We start from the raw sequence: 20,757 nt of genomic DNA on the forward strand, positions 1-20,757 counted from the left end.
GAATTATACACTTGTTTTAACAAAGTTTATTTTATTGTTTTAATTTGTGCATGCCAGTCTCTTTTGTTTATTTTTAGTACACTGCTTTAAGATGATGCATCATTAAAGGTGCTACAGTATATACTGTAAAATAAAGGTTTTTATTATATGACACAAAAGTTATGACATTAAAGTTTTTGTGCCCACTATACTAGACATTTTTTTAAAATACTAATATACTAAAAGTATCGATTGCACCAACCCAGGGCACTTCAGAGGCAATGGTAAAGTAGAGTCATGGGGTCACAACTGGGAAATAAAAGGGAATTCATTTAGGATGAACAGCAGATCACACATCTTTACCAAAAGAGGTGCAAGTGTCTGTAATAGACATTCCTGCACATTGGGTGAAGCCCCTTTCGAGAAGCTGCTAAAACTTTAGAAATGAGTAAGATGAGGCAAAAAGCCTCATCTCATGTGCAGCCTTCCTCGAGGCCCTCGCTGCCAGCCTAGGTTGGCAGTCCTGAGACGGGTGGGTAGGTGCCAAGAGCAAAGCTCATCACTGCCAATAATTTGAAATGCATAATAGTCATCGTCTTAAAAAAATAAAAACAGACATAAAATCAACAACCACTTTCTTTGCAAACCCTGGAAGAAAAATTACTTTGGCGAGTTTAAAAGGAATAGAGAAAACATCTCAATTTTCCTCTCTAGCGACTTAAGATCGCATCCGCGTTAACACACATCATCGTTTATGTTCACCCGTCTTCAGGGGGAAAGCAGGGCAGGAAACCATCTGCTGGGGCTCAGTTACAGCTGACTGAGAGAGTGTTTCTCTCCTCCCGCCCCAGGCTCTGAAACCGAAGCCGCAGCTCTCCGATGTCTCCTTGTTTTCCCAGAGCAGGGCGAGCGCCGAGGGGGAGTTCGCAGGCGGGGCCAAGTCGGACAGTTTCACAAAGCGGTAAAGGCTGACTAATAAATTACACCTATTAAAATAATGGCAATGAGGGAGTTTTTCCACAGGGGACACGTGAGGGTGGAAGGGCACTCTGCTTCTCTGCTGAATCTCCCGGAGCAAAATCCACCACCACCCCCGTGTCCTGTCTGAGGCCATGTGCTCTTGCTCTCCAGTCCCTTCGCCGCACATTCGCTGTGCTTTGCCACACGGGACGATGATAATGAAACGAGGCCAAGGGCAGAGCAACTGTACCCTACCCAACACTTCCTGGATCAGGACTGTAAGGCGCAGTGAAAGTCTTGTAAAGGAGAGCCCAAAGTGCAAATACTAATCTCTATTTTATCATACACCATTACAGTCACAGAGCAGTGGTTGTGCTGGGCTCCTGGGTTAAATTCTGGATTAGGGTGCTATCCGTGCGGAGTCTGTATGTTCTCCCAGGGTTTGTGTGGGTTTCCTCCAGGGCCTCTAGTTTCCACCCACAGTCCAAAAACATGCTGGTGTCTTAATTGGCTTCTGTGAAATTGGCCCTGGTGGGACTGTGACTGTGTGTAGGTTTGTGTCTGTGTGTGCCTGTGAGAATAATCTGTAATCTTTCTATAATCTTACTACTAAACTGTAAATTGGCAACTGTGATAGCAGCATAGTGAAAGGTAATTAAATCTCTGGAAACTGCAGATGATATGTACGGTAAGGGTAAGTTCGACCTATATAACCCTGTCTAGGGCAGCTCATAGCTGCTCACTACTCAGCTGCCTTCAAACTCCTCATCACTCCATCACTCCAAACCCAGGCCCCTTTGTTCCACACGCTGCCCCCTGACTGGCCCCAGCTTTTACACCCAGCAAGTAAATCAGACAGAGATCCGCACTGACAGCGCAGGGCCTGGAGGCTGCAGCTTGCTTGAGGGCACGTTGCCTTGCTCTACAAGAGTGCAAGGGGTCCTGCAAAAGGCGGAGCCTACAGTGAACTAGGTGTTAAAAACAACTGTTTTCATGTTAAGGCATAGCAGCTAATTAACGAATGAAAATGAACATATGTGCAGCTGACTCTAGTCCACGTGCAAAGGAACAGTACCGGTTTCTGTGATAAGAAACAGGCTGCTTTAAGACGCAGAGAGCTCAGAGCTTGGTGACAGCTGGAACGGCATTTCTCAATCTTGCTCCTGGTCCCCTGTGTCAGTAATTTCCCCTCCAGCTGGTCCCTTTTTCACTCTGGCTTGTTGATCCCTTAAGGAAACTATTAGCTTTATTAGAATGTCTGTGGAAAAAAGTCTACCTTCAGTCCCCAGTTTCAGAAAGCTCTTTAAGGACTGTCCTGCCTAGATAGTTTGCAAACTGTTCAGCTCTTGGCTGCATTTAATAAACTGCCGATTCCCTGCGGCTGTCTAGACGCCTCTGAGTCCAGTCGATGATGAGCAAGTGGAATCGCTGTGCAGTGTATAAGACACTCCCAGATCCCAGAATCTACACACTGCATGAACCTTTACTCCACTGAACCAACAGAGCACAAAAAGGGCTGTTCTGCAGGCCAGCACAAAATCACCATGAAAGACATCTAGGACATAGTGAAAATGACAAACGAGAAGCCATTGAGTTCTTCTTGCTCTTTTAGTAGCAGCATACTGATGCAACTGATCCAGTGGTCCAATGATTCAGGTGTTGCTGAGTGATGCCAGAGTGAGCAACATGACTGGGTAGCCTGTTTCAGACACCTGCCACCTTTAGTGTAAAGAACTGCCTGCTGTTTTTGGTCCTAAATTCTGTTTTCCCTTAGACTGTATAGTCCCAGTTTCAAGGTTCAGGGTTAGTGTTACTGGAACAGACATCAGGATTGGCTTTGTCAATACTATTCAGGATCCAAAATTCTTGTGTCAAGTTCTTACTAAGCTGCCTCTCTTGAACAGTGAAAATATTTAATTCCTTTAACCTGTTCACGTAGGTTTTGGAGTTTCTCTCCTGTAAGACTGCTAAAATCCCGTAAACCAGGATTAGAGGAAAAAGCGAAGATCATGTGTGTGAGCACACAAAGAGTGGAATAAATGTTGAAGTAATCTGAATTTATATAGTTAAAAAAGCTCTCTGGCTACTGTCCATGCATGAACATTGCTGAGCTCTGGTGACAGAGAATCATAAATGCCCAGAAATGTGGAGCTGTGAGGTTCGAATCTCCCCTTTTGGCAGAGCAAATCTGTGAACGCTGAAGCAGCATTTGCTCAAAAATACTTTCCAATCTCACTGCAGAAAAAAAACTACCAAACAGCCTCTGAAAGCAGCAAGGTGGCTATTGGGCTCGAGTTCTGAGCTGTTTTCTTCCAGCCAGCAAAGTCAAATGCATGTTTCTAATCACAATAAAACTGTATATGCTTTGTTCAAATGGGACATAATCTGTTGTCCAATAGCTAATTATAATAATGGTTAGAGCTGTTATTACTTGTGCTAGCAATAATAATGATATATGCAGTTGGAATTGCATTTTTATGTTTTATTATTTAACAAAATAAGTATTTCGAAGCTGAATAAAATTTATTTTAAAAATAAACAATATTACATCTGGTTATGATTTAAGGCAAAAGTCTTTATCAGAACATCTGCAATCAGCAGCACAAAACTCTCTGCTAAAAATATTCATCAACATGAACAAGGTTACTGATGGAAATATGCATATGATGTATTGAATTTAAGAGCTTCAGAGTCTTCAGAAATCTTCAATCTTCTAGGATCTTTGAGTTTCAGCAACTCAAAAGCTTTAATAAAAAACAGGGAATGTTTTTAAACCAGTACAATATTCATACCTTATGTCACATGAAGGAAGAAACAGCAGGACAGGACTAACCTGATCTACATTCTAATAATGGAACTAAAGTAAAATGATCAGAGGAAATACGGCAGTTTTTCCAGAGGCAAAAATGAAAAAGATACACAAAAAAGGGCAGATTCCAGCACGATCTCTCTCTCTCTCGCACTCCACTCCTTCCTGTACAAATTCTCCCAATGAACAAAATTTGATGCATATAAATCCTGTTTTAGCCAGTGAGTTTAGACACCTCTGTGTAGACAAAACTAATCAGCGAATACAAACCACCACTGATCTGCTGAAAGTGACAAACAGCTCTGGACGCCCGTCCCTCATGCCAGATCTCGGTTAATGCCACAGTGAGAATTGAGAGGTTTCAGTGCACCGAGGACAAGCTGAGTTCCTCCTACCTTCTTCCTCCAGGCGTTCTCGGCGTCCTGCAGCTGGCTGAAGCGGTCATTGAGGGACATGTGGACGACATCGCCGGGCTTCTTCCTGGTGTCCCTCTTGTGCTCCTGCTCCCCGCTCGTGAGCTGCGCCAGTCTGCAGAGACGGGCCCGAGTCAGAGAGGCACCCTTTCCAGCACAGTACAGATGAACCCTCACGCCCTTCTCCAGTCACACACCTGACCTTCGCCTCAAGACACAGCGAACACCCACCCGCAGAAGTGGCCTTGGTATTACTGTAAACAGCACTGCCTCAGACAGGCTCACTCTGGAGGTTCCAATTCAAACAGGGAGGAAATCACAGCCTGTGATACAGGTCAGGTGAAGAAACAGCAAAACTCCAGCTGGCGATTTACTGAGATTTCAAATCCTGCTACACCTTGCTGAACCCTGAGGACAGGAGCAGATGTAACAGGAAATGGGGTCTCCTCATCAATGAAGATGTGTAGTTTAACACCAGTCATTCCAAATTTGCAAAAAAAACAATTTGGGGGTACAGCCTAGTGTCTCTTACTTTCTCCTGTGGAGAGGGAACCGAGAGCCCTCAATTTCGCTGCCCGAATTCTCTTTGCCACTACAGATGTGATCATGTTTTTAGCGAACACATCTCACTGCGAAGCGCAGCACAATTTTATTTTTTTCACCCTAGATATTATTAGATGTATCTAAATATTTATTGATACACACCTTGTGTTATACAAACATTTTTTGTTCAGTGTCAACAAAAAGTAGTGTAACGGTTTAGTCAAACAATGCTCATGTTAGCTTTAAAGGCAGGGACGGGGAACAGAGGTATTACACCCTTCAAGAGCAGAAAGGCAAAGAGCCCAGTGCTGTACCTTTCCTTAAAAGAAGAGCTCAGGTTGGAATCCAAAGAGCTGTCCAGCTCCTCGCTTTCTCCGGACAGGACTGAGCCATCAGGCTTCCCGGCGGAGCGCTGGTCCTCGGGGGACAGGTCCTTCGAGCCGGAGGAGCTCGACCTGTCCCTGTGTCTCCAGGGGGCGGACCCCGTGGGGCTGGTCTCCGAGGAAAGCGCCTCGCCGCTCTCCGGCGGGATGTTGGATGGCTCTTCTGCTTCCCTGTCCGGACCCCCAGCTGTGTGATCCGCAGAGAGACTTGCACTGGCGTCCCCGCCCTCTCCGGGGGGGTCCGGGGGACCCTCACGCGCCTGGCCCTTCACCTCTGAGCTGGTCGCCTTGCCCGCGCAGCTCTCGCACTCCGAGCTCCCCGTTCGCCTCTTCAGGATGCCCCGGATTTCACGAGACTCGGGATCGCTGTGCTGAGGACTCACCCCGGAACCGGCGCTCCTGGTCTCCTCTCCTTCCAGCCTCTCCGCTGGGACGATCTGCCCGACCTCGCCGGGCTCCAGACGGGCCGAGCGGCTGAGATGCAGAGGGGGCAGCTGAGCGGGACCCTTCTGCAGCTGCGAAGACAAAGGGAACCTGATCTCAGCAACCAGAAGCCTGTGATTCTAACACACCACGGTCAACACTACAGACACTACACAGCACCACGGTCATGTAGAGAGGCTGGTGGCCTATTAATAAGTCAGTAACGTGAACACTGGGCCAGTGGAATAATGACATTTGATAGAGTGCAAACGTGAGCTCAGCATGACCTCCATCTCTGCCCATGGTGGTCTTCCTGTGCAGAAGGAAAGAGCACAAATCTTCAGTTCCCACGGTCTCTGAATACAGGAGTGTATCCTTCACATGCATCACACATGTCATTACAGCATGGTGCACAGTTTTCACCACACACTTGTTTGAATCAACATCAACTCCTTTTATAAGCACCACCTATTCAGTATATATAAAAATAAATGACACTCTCGCAGTACTAAAACAGCAGCTTTTCAATCTAAACATTTCTCTTCAAGTTGTTTATTTATCCCAGTATCTAGCTGAGGAATATGAGAGCCTTACAGCACATCAATTGTCTTATACCTGTTAAAAGTGTATAACAGCACCAGACCTTTTTAAAACGCCTATAAATTAAAGAACACTGAGAGAAAGGCAGTTTTAAATCGTGTCCCTTTAATTCTAATGTTCATGAATACACAAGGAAAACTATCAAGTCGAGTCTCTATCCCAATGTGGTGCAGTAACAAGATGAGAGACTGAGGCTGTTTTCAGATTAAAACCATCTAAAAATTAAACAATACAGCTATCTGATTGAACATGTCTCCACTCAGCAGGCAGAAAAACAACATAATTAACGAACACCAGAGACAACTTGAACAAATCATGAGATTTTGTAAAGGAAGTAAATGTGTGGTTTGAGACAATACATAAGCTTTGGAAGGAAGCAGACTCACTGATTGGAAATGTCTGGGGCAGCTGTGTTAGAAGACAGTCATATTCTTTCTTAGCTTTTATGCTTTCATGCCCCCATAACACACTGGGCATGTTTCACTGCATTCCACACTGTGGCTCCTCAGACACACAGCAGCACAACACAACAAAAAATCAAAGGCACCTTGTTTGCATTCCTTGTTGCAGGAACGGTTCTGAGCACCATGATAAGCATGCCCCTCAGAACCTGACTGCAGTAATTACACGATTTATTAGGAAGCTGGGTGGTCTCTGGGAATCCCGACACAGGGAACGATCGTCTCCAAACGGCCTGGGGCTCATGGGAGTGCCTTGGAATTCTACACCGTCTCCCAGGATTCTGTTCGGATCCGAGGATGCGTGGAGTTTCTCCTCTCCGGTGAGGACACACAAGGTCATGGCATTTTGCATTGAGAGGCATTCGGACGTAAAGAGGAGGAGCAGGAACACAAGACGCAATCCCGTGTGCTAATTCGCTCCAGATGTTCCTCCAAGCACATCTGTGACAGACTTGCTCTCAGGCCACTTTGTCCCAAGGAGTGCTGAGACACAGGGTTTTGTTTGTTTCCTTGAGAACCTCATTATAATTGTTATTTCTGCTATTATTTATTTATTCATTAAGCAGAAGTCTTTTCTCACCATTTCAGACCTTTACAGAGGCACAGCCCAGGGGGAGACTCAGAGAACTCACTCCCCTGCGGTCTGCAACAGAACAGCAGCGCAGGGACAAATCGCCCTTGTCTGTGGTCTCTCAGCTGAAATCACTCACCAGGAAGATGAGGCTGATTCTGCCATTAAATGTGACATTTCATAACATGCAGATACCATAACACTGTGCACTGTTCTAGAGCAATAGAAAATAAAGAGGTACAGGGAAATATGTTTTAAATAGAGTGGCTATAATATATTTCTGCTGCTAAGTCATATCTTAGCAGAGAAGTCAAGGGAAACACGATTGACACTACTCTTCAAAAACATCATGGTACTGCCAGGCAGATCAGAAGACAGAAGACACTTCTTTACACAAAGTGTTGTGAGAGTATGGAAGAAGTTAGTTAACCATGTGAACTGGATTCTTTCTGGACAGATGTTATGGCTGGAGAGCCTTGTTTGTAACAGAATGCAACCAACAAAAATGCACCGACTCTGGCGTGTTTGTTTTCCTGCTGCTGAAGGAGCCTGGAGATCCATTTTAAAAAGAAACAGAGTGTCACAGGATCTCCTCATCTCTGCTGTTGATGAAAAACAAATTCCCCAAACCCACTGTAAAACTTCTGAGAGAACCAGGAATAACATCTCTGCCTGAGGATGCTCTGCGGATTCTACTACTATTTTTCCGGCGTGCATTTTGAAGCAAATCAAGTGCACCAGTACAATCACTGAGGGCACCAGTCCTTAAGACACAGCGACAGCAGCAACGACCGTGGCCCAAGGAGAGACTCCCGAGAGACGAATGGGCAGTGAAACGAACTCACCATCTCCACCTCGTTGACGGTGATGGGCTGCGTGCGGTACCGGGCCTCTTTCTGCCTCCTCTTCCGGTCCCCCGCCTCGAGCACGAGCTCCGTCTGGGCCTCCGTCTGGGCCAGCTTGTTGAACAGGGCCAGCTTCTCGCCGAGGGTCAGCTGGGAGCTGGCATCCTCCGCCACCAGCCTCGCGTCTCCCAGTGCGGCCTGTGCCGCCTGGGCCTCGCCTGACGCCCCTGCCTTCGGCAAGCTGCAGGTTGCACAGATCAAAAAATGACTCAGGGTGGGTGCTGGAAGAGAGCAAGCTACTCAGCAATGGCACTCTTTCCATCTTTCCATATTCTATATATTTATTAATATTAATCCGGTGTTTAATCACCTATTTTGAACATATTAACACCAAACAAATCCTCTGCCCATGCAATGTCAGTCAGGGTGCTGTCAGGAATACCCTGTAGGACAAAGCAGAACTTCTTCTGACAGGATAACCAGATAGTGCTCGTTCTACAGAGGGGTTCTTCGGAATGAGGAACACAATTCTGGTCACAGTGCTGTCCAGTTCTTCACAGTGTTATAATCACTGCTCATTTGCAGAATTTTCTTTTTGAAAGACTTGCTTGACATAGCAGTGAAGAACAAACTGATTCCATGGACTCTGCTCTTCCAGTCTGTATTTATTGTACCACTGCTTGCCTTTAACACTGCAGTTTGCATTCTATTTTTAAAGCAGAGTTGTTTATTTTTACCAAAGGGAGCTGAAGTAGTTTTCCATCTAAGCTCCAATAAGATGATTTTCAAAGTCAAAGGGTCTGGAAAGTCAGCTGCAAGGTGGCCTACATTTGAAACTGGCACGGTGCCTTCACTAGCACCTGAAATGACGTACCCTCTCTTGGCATCATCATTAAAAAAGCTCAGCCGATTTACAGTGTGAATTCCAGTGAACAAAAACAGCTGTTTCTTAGGACTCCAACAGATTTTTATGAGCTCTAATTAAGAAAAAGGTTCAAATAAGTTAAAAGCCAGGTAAAACAAGCAAAAAAAAAACAGACTTAAATGCATTGCCTGCCTCTACGTCCTACGTATTCTGAAGTTGGGGTTCTTGAGCATTTTTTGCTTTGCTTATTGTTTATTTACTTGTGCTGCTGATGGTTTACAGCTGAAAATGTGTTTATGACTCCAGAGACCAGAGTTTTGTTTTACTGTTTCTCAGGATTCCAGAAGCAGGGCAGTAAACACAGACCAGGAGGCCAGATCAGATCCAATTCTTCTGTCTCTTCTATCTGAGACCTTGCATAAATCTCTCATTTCTTTTCCAGATCTCCCTGAATTGTGAACCATTTTTTTTTTTGCTTTGTATCTTGGACTATCTAGGTAGTAAAAACAGTCTTCCTTCTTGAATACTTCTAACTTCATCAGATTCTGCACTGGTGCTTTGTCTTGGACTACCTAGTTCTTCAGAACATATATTTTTTTACATCCAGTACACACTGCCAGACCTGCGTGTTTGTAACTAGCTTCTAAACAGGATACTCAAAACAGGCAAAGAGCAAAATAGTTTATCTTATGGCTCTATTACTCACCAGTATTGCCTATCACTGATCAAAGCCACTCAATACCACACTTTTTGCCTTATCTTCAGAAACAGTTGAGATTGCTTTGATTTCAAACAAAGAGGTCTGGACATTTGCTATGAAATGTCCTGATAAGCTCTGATTAGGCCCCAGACATACTGACAGCCTGTATCACACAACAGGACAAGAGCAAGCAGATTCCTGCACCTCATACGCCAGCTATTCACAGCTGGACAATATTATCAGAAATGAGTGCTCTGGGCTTTCTTCAGTATCTGGAAAAGAAAGATCTACACTTTACAAACCACAGTCTTTCCTAGAATTCCTCTTATAGTAGTAGCATACTAAAATCCTACCAAAGACTGAAGGACACAAGATTCACTTCAACCTTAGATTTTGTGAAGCATTACAGATAGTGTCAAGGAAGACATTAGGTCCGATCTACAGTATAAGATTACTGCCCTTAACTAAATGATAGACAGTAACTTCACATTTTCATCAACCCAATTTTATTTATGAATTACAATGTCTCCTACCTGCACTGCAGATTTCCCAAAGAAGACCAGAATCTGTGGCAGAGAGCTTGATGCACCCCAAGTCTGTGCAACACTAAGAGGTGACTTGGCACATGGGCGTCTGTTCCACTCATTATTCGAGGCCTTAAATCACCCCCAGATTTCTCAACGTACACTCAGCCAAGCCGACGAATGATTAAGGCGCCACTTCTTTAAATCACACTGCCATCAAAAATGTTTATTACAACTTTTTTCTGCTGCCAGTTCACACGCTGCAGAAGTGGTGCTCTGAGAAAACACTGCCCTATTGCAGAAGGACATCCGAAACCAAAACTATCCTGAAACTAGAAATCCTCCCTATTCCTTTACAGGTACTGACTTCACAGCTCTTCATCTCTCTCGACTTCACACCACCTGAGTGTGGCTTCTGCCTCTTTCCTGCTCCCGCCTCCTCTCCGCTCCCAGCTTCTGTTCTCCCATGCTTATTCAGCTTCCCGTTTTCCTCTCCCCCGCCGCCGAGACGTCGTGTTTCTTTTCGTCTCGTTTCAGCGGGAATAAACCTCGGCCTGTCCCCTTGCAGCCTGCGCATGCTGACGCAGCTCCTGCTCGACCTACAGGAGAGGCCCCAAGCCCCCAATCCCCTCTCAAGCGCTCGCCATCCCCACGGTCTACCTGCTGGCCACCACCATCTCCTCGGTGGTGACGGGCTGCGTCCGCGCGCGGTCGTGCAGGCGCCGGACCCGCCGCTCCTGGGCGACGCCGCTGCCCCGCGGCTTCAGGAAGGATGTGGCCTCGGGGGAGGCAGTTTTCTCCAGCTCCTGACGGCAGAGAGAGGCAAAGCGCACTTATTCTCACCATGAAACACAAACGGTGACAGCTGCACTTGCCATGTGGATTCAAATCATAGGTTTCCAATTTGCCTTTAAACACAGCAGAGTCTCAGTTTCCGATGAGAATTGCAGAAGCATTAAAAAAACAGGGATCACAGCAGCAAAGAGTCCTGTGCTGAACCAACCTTAAATGGTGCCTTTATACCGTACCATCAGCGTTAAAAAACCATCGGGTATACAGTATATTCTTCCACTGAGTAACTGGGGAAGAGTGATAGCCACTGACACTTGACAGACTTTAAAGCTGTTGTGTTGAAGTATACTCAGAAATCCACAGCCAATCGATACAAAGAACTCCGCACTGGAGCAATGGGATCTGACAAACCACCACGTTATGCTGCAGGCTGACATTTGATCCAACCTGCTGTTAACCTGGGCAGAGTCCAACAGCAGTTTGATAAATATACCACAAAACCAATGTGCCCGACTAATAAGAATAGCATCTTCCTACATTTTCTCTCGGAAAGAGCATGCCATAAGTATTAAAAACGAAGTAAGCTGTGCACATAAACATACAAAGTAACTTTTGAATTCCCCTATTGATTATATCGCTTCTAAAATTCAATGCCAAATTTGACAACATTAAACTGACTCTTTGGATACTTTCATAAAACTCTAGAAAAAGTACTTCTCTATACTGCTACCAGCAGCCTGTGGTTTGTTTACCAGGCTGAACGAGTTGCGTGACGCATGTCAGTGAGCTGCCTGGAGTGGGCTGGTACTTGCTGCTTGAGAAAGGATTGCAGGCTCCCGTTGACAGATCGCATTGCTAGAGCAGTAGCCAGGGGTGTTACATGAGGTAACCTTTGTGGGATACAAGTTGCCAGCAGATTGCCGGTGCAACAAAGACTTTTGAATTTAATAGTGCTGATTTCAACCTATTAATTTCAACCAATTAGAAGCCAGGGGCGCACTCAGAGAAGACAAGCACTCCCATGTTAGTTTGAACTGAAAATGATGAATAGATTTGTGAGTTATCAGCACAGCAGTGAAAACCTCATTAGTACTTCCTCATGGGCTCACCTAGTTGTCACTATACATAGTAAGCAGCACCAGTCCTAAGCCAGAGATCTGGGGAACAGTGTGGGGCTCCTAACACTAAGGGCAGCAACCGTGCCATTCGCTCACTGAGGAGGGGCTAAGCACGGGCTGATCAAACAGTTTTGGTCATTCAGACTGCCACCTCAAAGTTGCTGGGAGGAGTCAGAACACTCATCTGGGCCCTAAGGAAAAGAACAATCGCACTGATCATTCTGCAGGATCGTTTTTAAAGTAATGTATGTAAAGACTCATGTAGATGTTTGTCAGAAGTGCCAGTATTGAAGCGATATTCATGAGAAGGCACGAGCAGGGCAATTGCAGAGAAAGAGTTAAAACGCTGTGCATGGAGGGCATGATCTATTGAATGTCTATTATATAAAACAGCCCTTTTAACAGCCTGTTTCGGGAGGATCGTCCCGCGAACGAGCCCCTCCCACGATGGAACAGCTCAGCGTGACCGCAGTTCTCAACAGCTCACTGCCATCTTACCTGGGGGAGTCTGATGCAGTGAGCTGGGTGGCCAAACTACATTAAGCAAGCAGCTGCCTGGGAAAATGTTAGTTGGGCCCTGAGAAAACTGGGCAGCAGCAATCCCAGCTCCCAGGTACTCTGATCTGGAAATGCAATCAAATAGCAGGAAGCTGAAACAAAAATGCTCCTTTACTATAACTAAACCCTCCAAATGTATTTGCCTTCTAAGGCTGGAAATAAAGGGCAGTAATCTCAAGGCAATTAACAGACCTATAGCAACAACAAACTGAAAGGTCCAAAAAAGACATCAAGTCCTCCTTTCCGGAGATCAAACCATACCCTGGAAAAGACTCCCAGCTAGATAACTGACTTTCATTAACATGAGGACCAAGGGAAATCCGAAACACTTTCTCCGATTATGTGCCAGACCTATACCATACCACATGCAAGCACAAAGTGACTCACTGAACAAAACTGCACCAAGGGAGAAATGATGAATCCATTTGAACCCTCTTCTTAAAGTTTAAATATTTATTAAACTAATCTTAAATATTAGCATTATCATGAGAAACCACAAAAATAACCTTTCTGAGAGCAGGACAATGTCTCTGCTAGTCTAGATGTTTAGGTTAATTAATTCTGGGCTTGCAGGGGTGAAAGTGTCACACTCTGATATATGTGCTACATATATATGAGATTAATGTGCAAATGAAAAATGGACATCTTAATCACTTCTCAGTGTTTGGGTTTGGCCTCTGCCCAGCTCATTTCCTCAGCCTTTTCATATAAAGCCCTCACTGTTTCCCAGCTGTGATCCATTTCCACAGAAGTGCTAGTTCTTAGGCTTAAAGTGCACCATCAAAATTACACACATCCACTGGATTACTTATATATACAAGGCTTTGCAAAAGTAAACAGACCTTTCTCATTTTGTGAAATGACAAGATAATGCATGCACATTTGCTTGGTGATTGCTTATGACAGTAGTCTTAATGTCTTTCCACAGTTTCTTAACAGAATTCAAGTCAGGACGTTTGACTCGGTCACTCAAGGACATTCACCTTCTTATTCTTAAGCCACTCCAGTGCAGCTTTCACCCTGTACTTTGGACCTCTGTCCTGCCAGTTTTTGTTCCAGTTTTACATCTGAAGCAGTTTTCCTCCAAGACTTGCCCTTTGCTTCATCAATATACCTATCAGCCGCTGTCGGCGAGAAGCAGGCTGAGCTGACAAAATGCTGCCACCTCCAGGCTTGACAGTAGGGGTGATGTTGACTGAACGATGCTCTGTGCTGGCTTTGTTTCAGATGTAATGCATTGCATTTAGTTGTAACCAAAAAGTTTCAGTTTTATCTTGCCTGACATGAAAACATTTCCCACAGAGTTGCAGTATGATTTAGGTGCTTTCTTGCAAACTGAGGGATATGAGATGCTTTTTTCTGTTCTATACAAGCACTCTCAGCCATTGGACTCTGTAGCTTTTTCAAAGTTGCTGCTGGCCTCCCATATGTACAGTATACTGTATAATAACAGTGTGGTCAATCATACATGATTACTAGTATGGACAATACATGTTAAGAAACTATTCCGCACTTCAGAAAGGCTTTGTGTGGGTGAAGTGTTTGGTTTTCAACATGATTATGACCATTAACACACAGCCTAATTGCATTAGCTTTAGAAGTGGCCATGTCTGCACTGATAGGCCTCTGTGTCTCTGGCACAGTGTTGTGATTTTGGAAGGAGATCCACAGCAGTGTGCGAAAGAGGAGGGCAAGGCCAACCATTTACTCCAGTGCAAGAAGACAGGGATTTCGTCCAGTAACTGATGGCGCTTATGGACTTTACCATCTTCTGTTTTGTGCAAAAGCTCAGATCAATAAAGAAATGACACTCAATAAACAGACAGGCTCAGCAGTGGTGAATCTGGTAAAAAAAAGCTCAAAAAAGGCTCTGTCTGGTCTCTACAGTACAGCAATGGCAGGAGGGGGCAGAGATCACATTGTGAAAAATGAGACTGACGCCCCCCTGCAGGCCTGCTAACAGGATGCAGCAGTCTTACACACACCTGTGTGAGGCTGGGAAAAAGAAATCATCAGTCCTGAGGCCTGTGGCACTCATGCCTTCTAAATCACTATTAAAATATCATGCGCTGCACTCAAAACACATGCTTCGAGTTCTGAAACGAGTGATGTCATCTCACAATGAATAGCACTGCAGGCGTTGACATGCGACTGGGAACAGTTACAATTCCGGTAGGAGCCGAAGCAGAAGATATCTGGAAACATGGTTTGCACAGTTTATCACATTAGAAAGAAAGCTGCAGCCCTAAAAAAATTGACATATTTCTGTGCTTCTAGAGCGATGACCTTTGAAAAGGCTCTTAGGGGAATATCTAAAAACAAAGTGGAGCTTGGAGTGGCTCTGTGGCTGATCCAAGATCAAAGGCTCTCATTTCATTCCCATATCCTGGCAGCTCTTCAGCTCAGCGCTCGGTTCCTGCCCAGGCCAGAGCACTTACTTTAAACAGAGACATCTTGGCTGCAACACTCAACTTGGCTCTGTCATCTGTTTTCACATCCACTGTAAAAACACACAGAAAAAACACAAGGCTAAGTGACAACACTTGTCCCAGCATGACAGATATACAATAAAAGGTTCATTTTAATGTTTGTGGAGTTAACTTGAGCAATATTCTTTCCCAAACTTTCACACACCCTGGTCATCCTTATGGGACTTATGCTTAAGTTTTTAAAAATATTTTTCTCCAGAAAGAAAAGAGATTCTACAATTGACAAGTGCAATAATATAAGATGACAGCTGTAATCAACTAAATCCCACCCTTATCAACTCATTTCATGCTACGATTTGAAGGTCCCAGCCCTTATATCTTCTTTCCTGGGTGTGAACAAGCTGGAACCGGTCATTGTGAAATTAGAAATAATAAAGTGCTAAAACAGATTAAAAATGTCTAGTCCTCAAAGTCAATAATGACAACATTTGTATCCCTGTTTTAACACCTACCTAAAGAACCCTATTACGAGTCCACAAGCAAGCAAAAGTACCCACTGTGTACATCAACGTTCTTCACAAGTACAAAAGGCTTTGTTACTGTACCAGGAACCGCAGTGTTTGAGTTTCACACGTTTTGTGCTTGGTGCCGTGATGTAAATCTGTGTCCAGCTCTCACAGAGCACTCAAGTGGCTAATCGTTGTGACAAGCTCAAAAAGAAAGCTCTTCAAAATCAGCCTTGTTGAAGATGTTTATCTTCATTACCGCCGAGCGCAGAGCCAAGACATTTACCAAAATGAAGCCGCCAGAAATCAAGTGCTTAAATCTTGAGGACAGCAGGTCACACATTGTCTTTTTCATTTCAGCGTGGTAGAGATGTCCAGAAATAAAGCCTCTCTTTGGCTTGCTAAGGCTCGGGGTCTCACACTTGGACTCTCTGCCATCTCAGCGTCACTAAGCTGCTTTCCTCTAGACTCAAAACCTTTTTCTTCAGCAGGGCCTTTACTTAACTGGTTCTGTTCTTTACCCCTAATGTATTCAGAACTCCCATCTACTGTCTCCTCTCATTGTGCATTCTCATTCCACATATTGTAAGTATTATGTGTATTTTACGTATTGTTTTATTTTATTGTTGTTTTCTTAACAATAAATGAAATAAAGATGTTTTATTAATATTGTTAGCTGATGAGGACTCCCCCCATGCCAGCCAGACGAGAAGCGCAGCACATGACGATGAGCGACTGGCGCCTCCCGGGTCAGTGTGCTGTACAGACAGATTTCCCGGGAATTGCGAAGAGAGGTCGGGTTCACCTCCAGAAGGGCAATGCGTCGGAGAGGCGTACTTGCAGTGTACAGGAGCAGAGCTCATCTGCTGCTCAGGGCAAGGCCGCCATCCTCTCCCCTGAGCTGCACGGCAGCCGCAGCACGTGACGGGCCGGCCTCATCTGCTTGGCGTGTTGTGGTAAGAGGGCTCTAAGGCATGTCTACCACAGGACACCATGGGTGTTCCCGTGGTCCAGTGCTGTGAAGCTCACCAGAGGGCTTTTTAAAACCGTGGGCGACCGGAGCAAAGCAAGAGTAAACCCACAATAAAGCAATTGCAAAAGCCCAGCATAGGTAAGAAACTGTTGTGATAAATGTTCCAAGGTGAACTCGGGACTCCCACCCCACCACATCTGCCTGAGCTACAGAGAAAATAACCAGTGAAGCTCCACGCCCCAGACGGTCCACACAACTATATTTACTCAAGAACTGTGTGGAAATGTAACAGATTAGAGGAGAACCAAAACATTTGTTTTAATGTTGTTATTCCTGGGTAACTCTTAATACACCAAAGGTCTGGGGTGTGTAGTATCTGACAATTTTATGGTCTTTCCTGATTTCTGAGAAAGGCCAGTCGCAAGAGACAAGACTAGGGGAATTCAGGTGCTGCACCTTCATAAGTATTAACGTGACGATATTAACCCCCTTCCAGAACACCTCGTGTCTCATAGAGACAAGCTGCTTTTCCTTGAAGCCAGGTGGAACGACTCAGTAGATTAATGTCTCTAATTAGTCTTCTAATTAGTTGGCTCTGCAAATTAAACATGAGCTGCAAACCGGGCAGCAGCACATTTACTGTACAGTCCATTTATCTGTCCCATGAGCAGGAATCCCCTACACACAAGCCACTGTTTGACCAGGTGCAGGAGCCCTGCTCGGCTGGACTAATGCCTGGCTTCTCTCTCCACACGTGTGAACAGCTCTGCGCTGCGACAGGTGCTCGAGCGAGGCCCCAGTCCCGAGACAGGCTGTGCCATACCCCACTCCTCAGACAGGGCTGGCCCCAGGGAGGCCGTCAGAATACCGAATATAGGGGTCCCAGCGGCACCCACATCCTTAGGAAACATTTAGAGGCGCCTGCATTGCGTACCACCTGTTCACACTGCATACATCTAGCCTTACTAATGAACACTGTGAAAAGGATCCTTAAGGCCTGCTATATAATGTCTCCATAGCTTCTCACATCCTGCTGTAGATCAAACACAGGCCTTGCTTTCAGCAACTGGTCACCTCTTCCGCCATCCACAATGCCACAGCTAGTCTTTCAGGAATAGATACTCAGGCCCAGGAAGTCAAGTCAGTTCCCTTTCACTTCGAGAATAAGCTCACCTTTGGTCTTTTCTTCTTCCTCGGCTTCTGCAGAGCTACAAGAAAACAAAGCGCAGATGAGTCACGCGAAGAAGGCAGCCATGTCTTGGCCTTTCTTTACTGTGTGCAGCAGGCTGGGGGATCTAGTGGCAACGGAAAGGGCCCAGATTGAACCCGAACCCCAGGCCCTCCCCCAGACTCACCACACTTCGCCCTGAGCAGGGAGCGGACCCTCCCGATTCTGTAGAAACTGCTGATGTGCACCCTCAGCGTCCTGTATGCCATTCTGCATAAGAGCGCCTGTTAGCTGACTGATTATTAACAGCAGCGACTGATCACCCAGTAAGGCAAAAACCTAAAGGTGCACTCGGAGCGCATTTATATAGGTCGAAGAAAAACAGCTGCTCAAAAGCAGCTTTATAAACAATCATCTCTGCTAAGTTCAATCCTCCGTCTCTCTGGCACTGAAAGCTATTTTAACAGTTCATAAAAATCGACTCATCGCACCAGCTGAAGACGTGGTGAATTAAGACAGTCCTGGATAATGGCAATAGTCCAGAACTGTCTCTTTAGAACAGGATGTGACATTATAATTCAGAATTGTCCTACAGTTTTTTTTACTTCAGGTAAACCACGAGTGAATATTAACTTGGGTCAACTATTTAGCAGATGAGCACAGAGCACAGTGCTGCTTCAGAAGGCATGATATACTGTAATAGAGTTACTGGAAAAGTGATATCAGTATTCAGCCTGGAACAGTGACAGATACAGTGATGGCCTTTCAAAGCATTCTTCACATTGGACTTACCACCAGCTCATTTTTGGAAAAGAATAAAACAACACATTACATAGACAATGCAAAAAACGTCTCATCAGAAGTAATCAACATCCTGAAAGATGTTGTTATGAAATGCATCAGAACTTTGTTTGATTTGATCTAAGCACGGAGGTGATTCAACATCACACAGTATTTCAACATACTGTTCTATATACAAACTATTCTCTGAAACAGAATTTTACAGGGTTCGTTTAGCTCTATGGGTGTTTCTAACTCTCCCTCCCTAGGGATTCTGTCTGTGCTATCAAAGTTTGCATCACCAGGCTCTGCTGTAGTACAGCAGGAAACAATTATTTAATTACCCAGTCCTGGTTTGATGGGAGGAACGAAGTAATGACACAAACATTAGAAAGGTTATAAATGAGAGGCCATTTAGCCTGTAACTGTAACCTTATGTACCTGATCTGAGAATCTCACCCAGTCATTTTGAAAAGAAACCAACCTCATGGCTGAACACCTTGTCCCATACTCCCACAACCCTTTGTAAGGAAGTTCCTCTTAAATAGTCTCTTAAAAAGTCTTAAATACACTTCCAGGTAGTTTACACCTGCAGCCTCTGTAATTCATTCATTCAATTATTCTTTTTCTTACATTGGCTGGTGAACCAGCCCTCCTTTATTTCCAGGGGTTGCCGATAAGTTAATTCACATTCTTGGGGATGTTCTTCAGTTTTTTAGTTCATCCTCACAATCAGGACAATTCCAGCCCAGAGATAGATGACCATGTTCCATGGCATTATAGCACTAGAGTGTTCCTACAGTATAAAATACTCAATTGATCACTAATTGCTTAATTAACCCAGGAAGACCTACAATGGTCCCAAAGTGCCTGGAGCGACTATCCCTGGTGTTCTAAAGGTGTTCTAAACCATTTCAGAAAACAATTCCTACGCTAGACAGCAGGATTGTGCAGCTCACACACCATGCTCCACGAGTGCACAGTACAAAACCTGTCAAAAATTCCTCACAGACGGCCATAAATAAGGTAAAGCTGAGCCACACTCACACAAGGGCAGTGAAGCAAAATAAATAAAATTTTCCCAAGCTCATAGATTTAATTAAATCCCATCTATGGACACGAGCCTGCAGCTGGTGAACCCTGAAACAGATCAAGGTGCCCTTATTACTGGGGCTCTTGTTGTTTGCGCTGTCACTGTGCTGTGGCTCCAGTGAACTCAGGGCACATACTGTACAGCATCTATCAGGATCTTGGAACACGAACAGATAGGAATAGGGATAATAGCTTCCAGATGTGTATACTAGCTCGGTTTGCACATACCCATTAGTCATACTGGGCCTCTGCAGTCCAGACTTGGGATGCATGGTAACGCAGACATGTGGGCAGAAAGAATAAAACAGTGCTCTATCCAGCCCATTCCTGGACACAGAGTGCACCCAAGGGAATGCCTCTGTATGATTAAGTTCATACTGTACCAGGGACAACCAATCAGGCTTGCGCTACAGAGCGGTTTGATTTACTTCAGGTGAAAGAAGCTGCCAGACACAGAGGACATCAGTCCCCTTGTTCTGAGAACTTCTGGTATGCCTCACGAGCACACTGAACCACTGTTTCATTCCACTCAGGGTTTCCAGCTGGGCCTGAGGTGTTCTACTGATCCACGACTCCGTCTCTGACCATAGGGCTGAAAACACTGAAAGTTTAGCCAGAGGGTTTGCAATAGAAGTGAGAGGCAGCACTCAAGCTGGCCGAGCCATGCAAGAGAAAGTTTTAGTTTCAGCCGTCCAGTACTGCACTGCAAGGCCGTCCAGCAGAGCACAGGCCAGGCTCTCACCAGCGCGCGGCCGCACGCGGGGCCGGCCCGCCGCTCTCCAGCACCTCGGCGGCCGTGACGGGCTGCGTCCTGAAGCGCTCGCTGGCTCTCCTGCTCGTGCCGGCGGCCACAGAGCGCCGGGGCCCGCGCGGGCCGGCCACCGCCAAGTCCAGGGACGAGCTCACGGGGCCTGCAGCCACAGGTCTTGAAGCAGGGGAGAAGAGAGAGAGATGGAGAGACGAGCAGAGCAGACAAGAGAGGAGGCAGTCTGTGGCAGCTTGGAAAGGCCTAAGAAACACCCCTTGCATTTGAGAAAGTTAGCAGGGAGATTCACAGGCCATTTCTCAGCCATTTGCAGATTGTAGTGTTCCTGCAGCTGCCCCCCCAGGACCAGTGCAATGTCCCATCGTACTCTCACATGTGCTTAATAAGGACCAGCCTCCTGCATGTGCATCAGCATCAATTCTGCCTGGAGCAGAAAGCGAAGCTGTCAGGTAGGATGAGTTTGTGTCTGCTCCTCTTTGTCCTGGGTCTCCTGGTTTTC

General features: G+C 45.5%; 1 protein-coding gene across 11 annotated transcripts in view; it reads right to left on the reverse strand.

Annotated features, from left to right (window-relative positions):
* Positions 1-20,757, reverse strand: part of svild (supervillin d) — a 73,845-nt gene that overhangs the window by 25,827 nt on the left and 27,261 nt on the right. For 9 of the 11 annotated variants that reach the window (XM_069185768.1, XM_069185770.1, XM_069185767.1 and 6 more), the window contains 7 exons: positions 20,235-20,417; positions 17,626-17,660; positions 14,983-15,044; positions 10,737-10,882; positions 7,988-8,228; positions 5,019-5,602; positions 4,144-4,276 (listed from right to left, as the gene is read on the reverse strand). In XM_069185768.1, coding sequence (XP_069041869.1) covers positions 4,144-4,276; positions 5,019-5,602; positions 7,988-8,228; positions 10,737-10,882; positions 14,983-15,044; positions 17,626-17,660; positions 20,235-20,417 — 1,384 coding nt within the window. The remainder of the gene's footprint in view (positions 1-4,143; positions 4,277-5,018; positions 5,603-7,987; positions 8,229-10,736; positions 10,883-14,982; positions 15,045-17,625; positions 17,661-20,234; positions 20,418-20,757) is intronic. The other 2 variants (XM_069185773.1, XM_069185775.1) reach the window with 1 other exon arrangement.

Source organism: Lepisosteus oculatus, chromosome 28 (genome assembly GCF_040954835.1).
Source record: "Lepisosteus oculatus isolate fLepOcu1 chromosome 28, fLepOcu1.hap2, whole genome shotgun sequence".
NCBI lineage: Eukaryota > Metazoa > Chordata > Actinopteri > Semionotiformes > Lepisosteidae > Lepisosteus > Lepisosteus oculatus.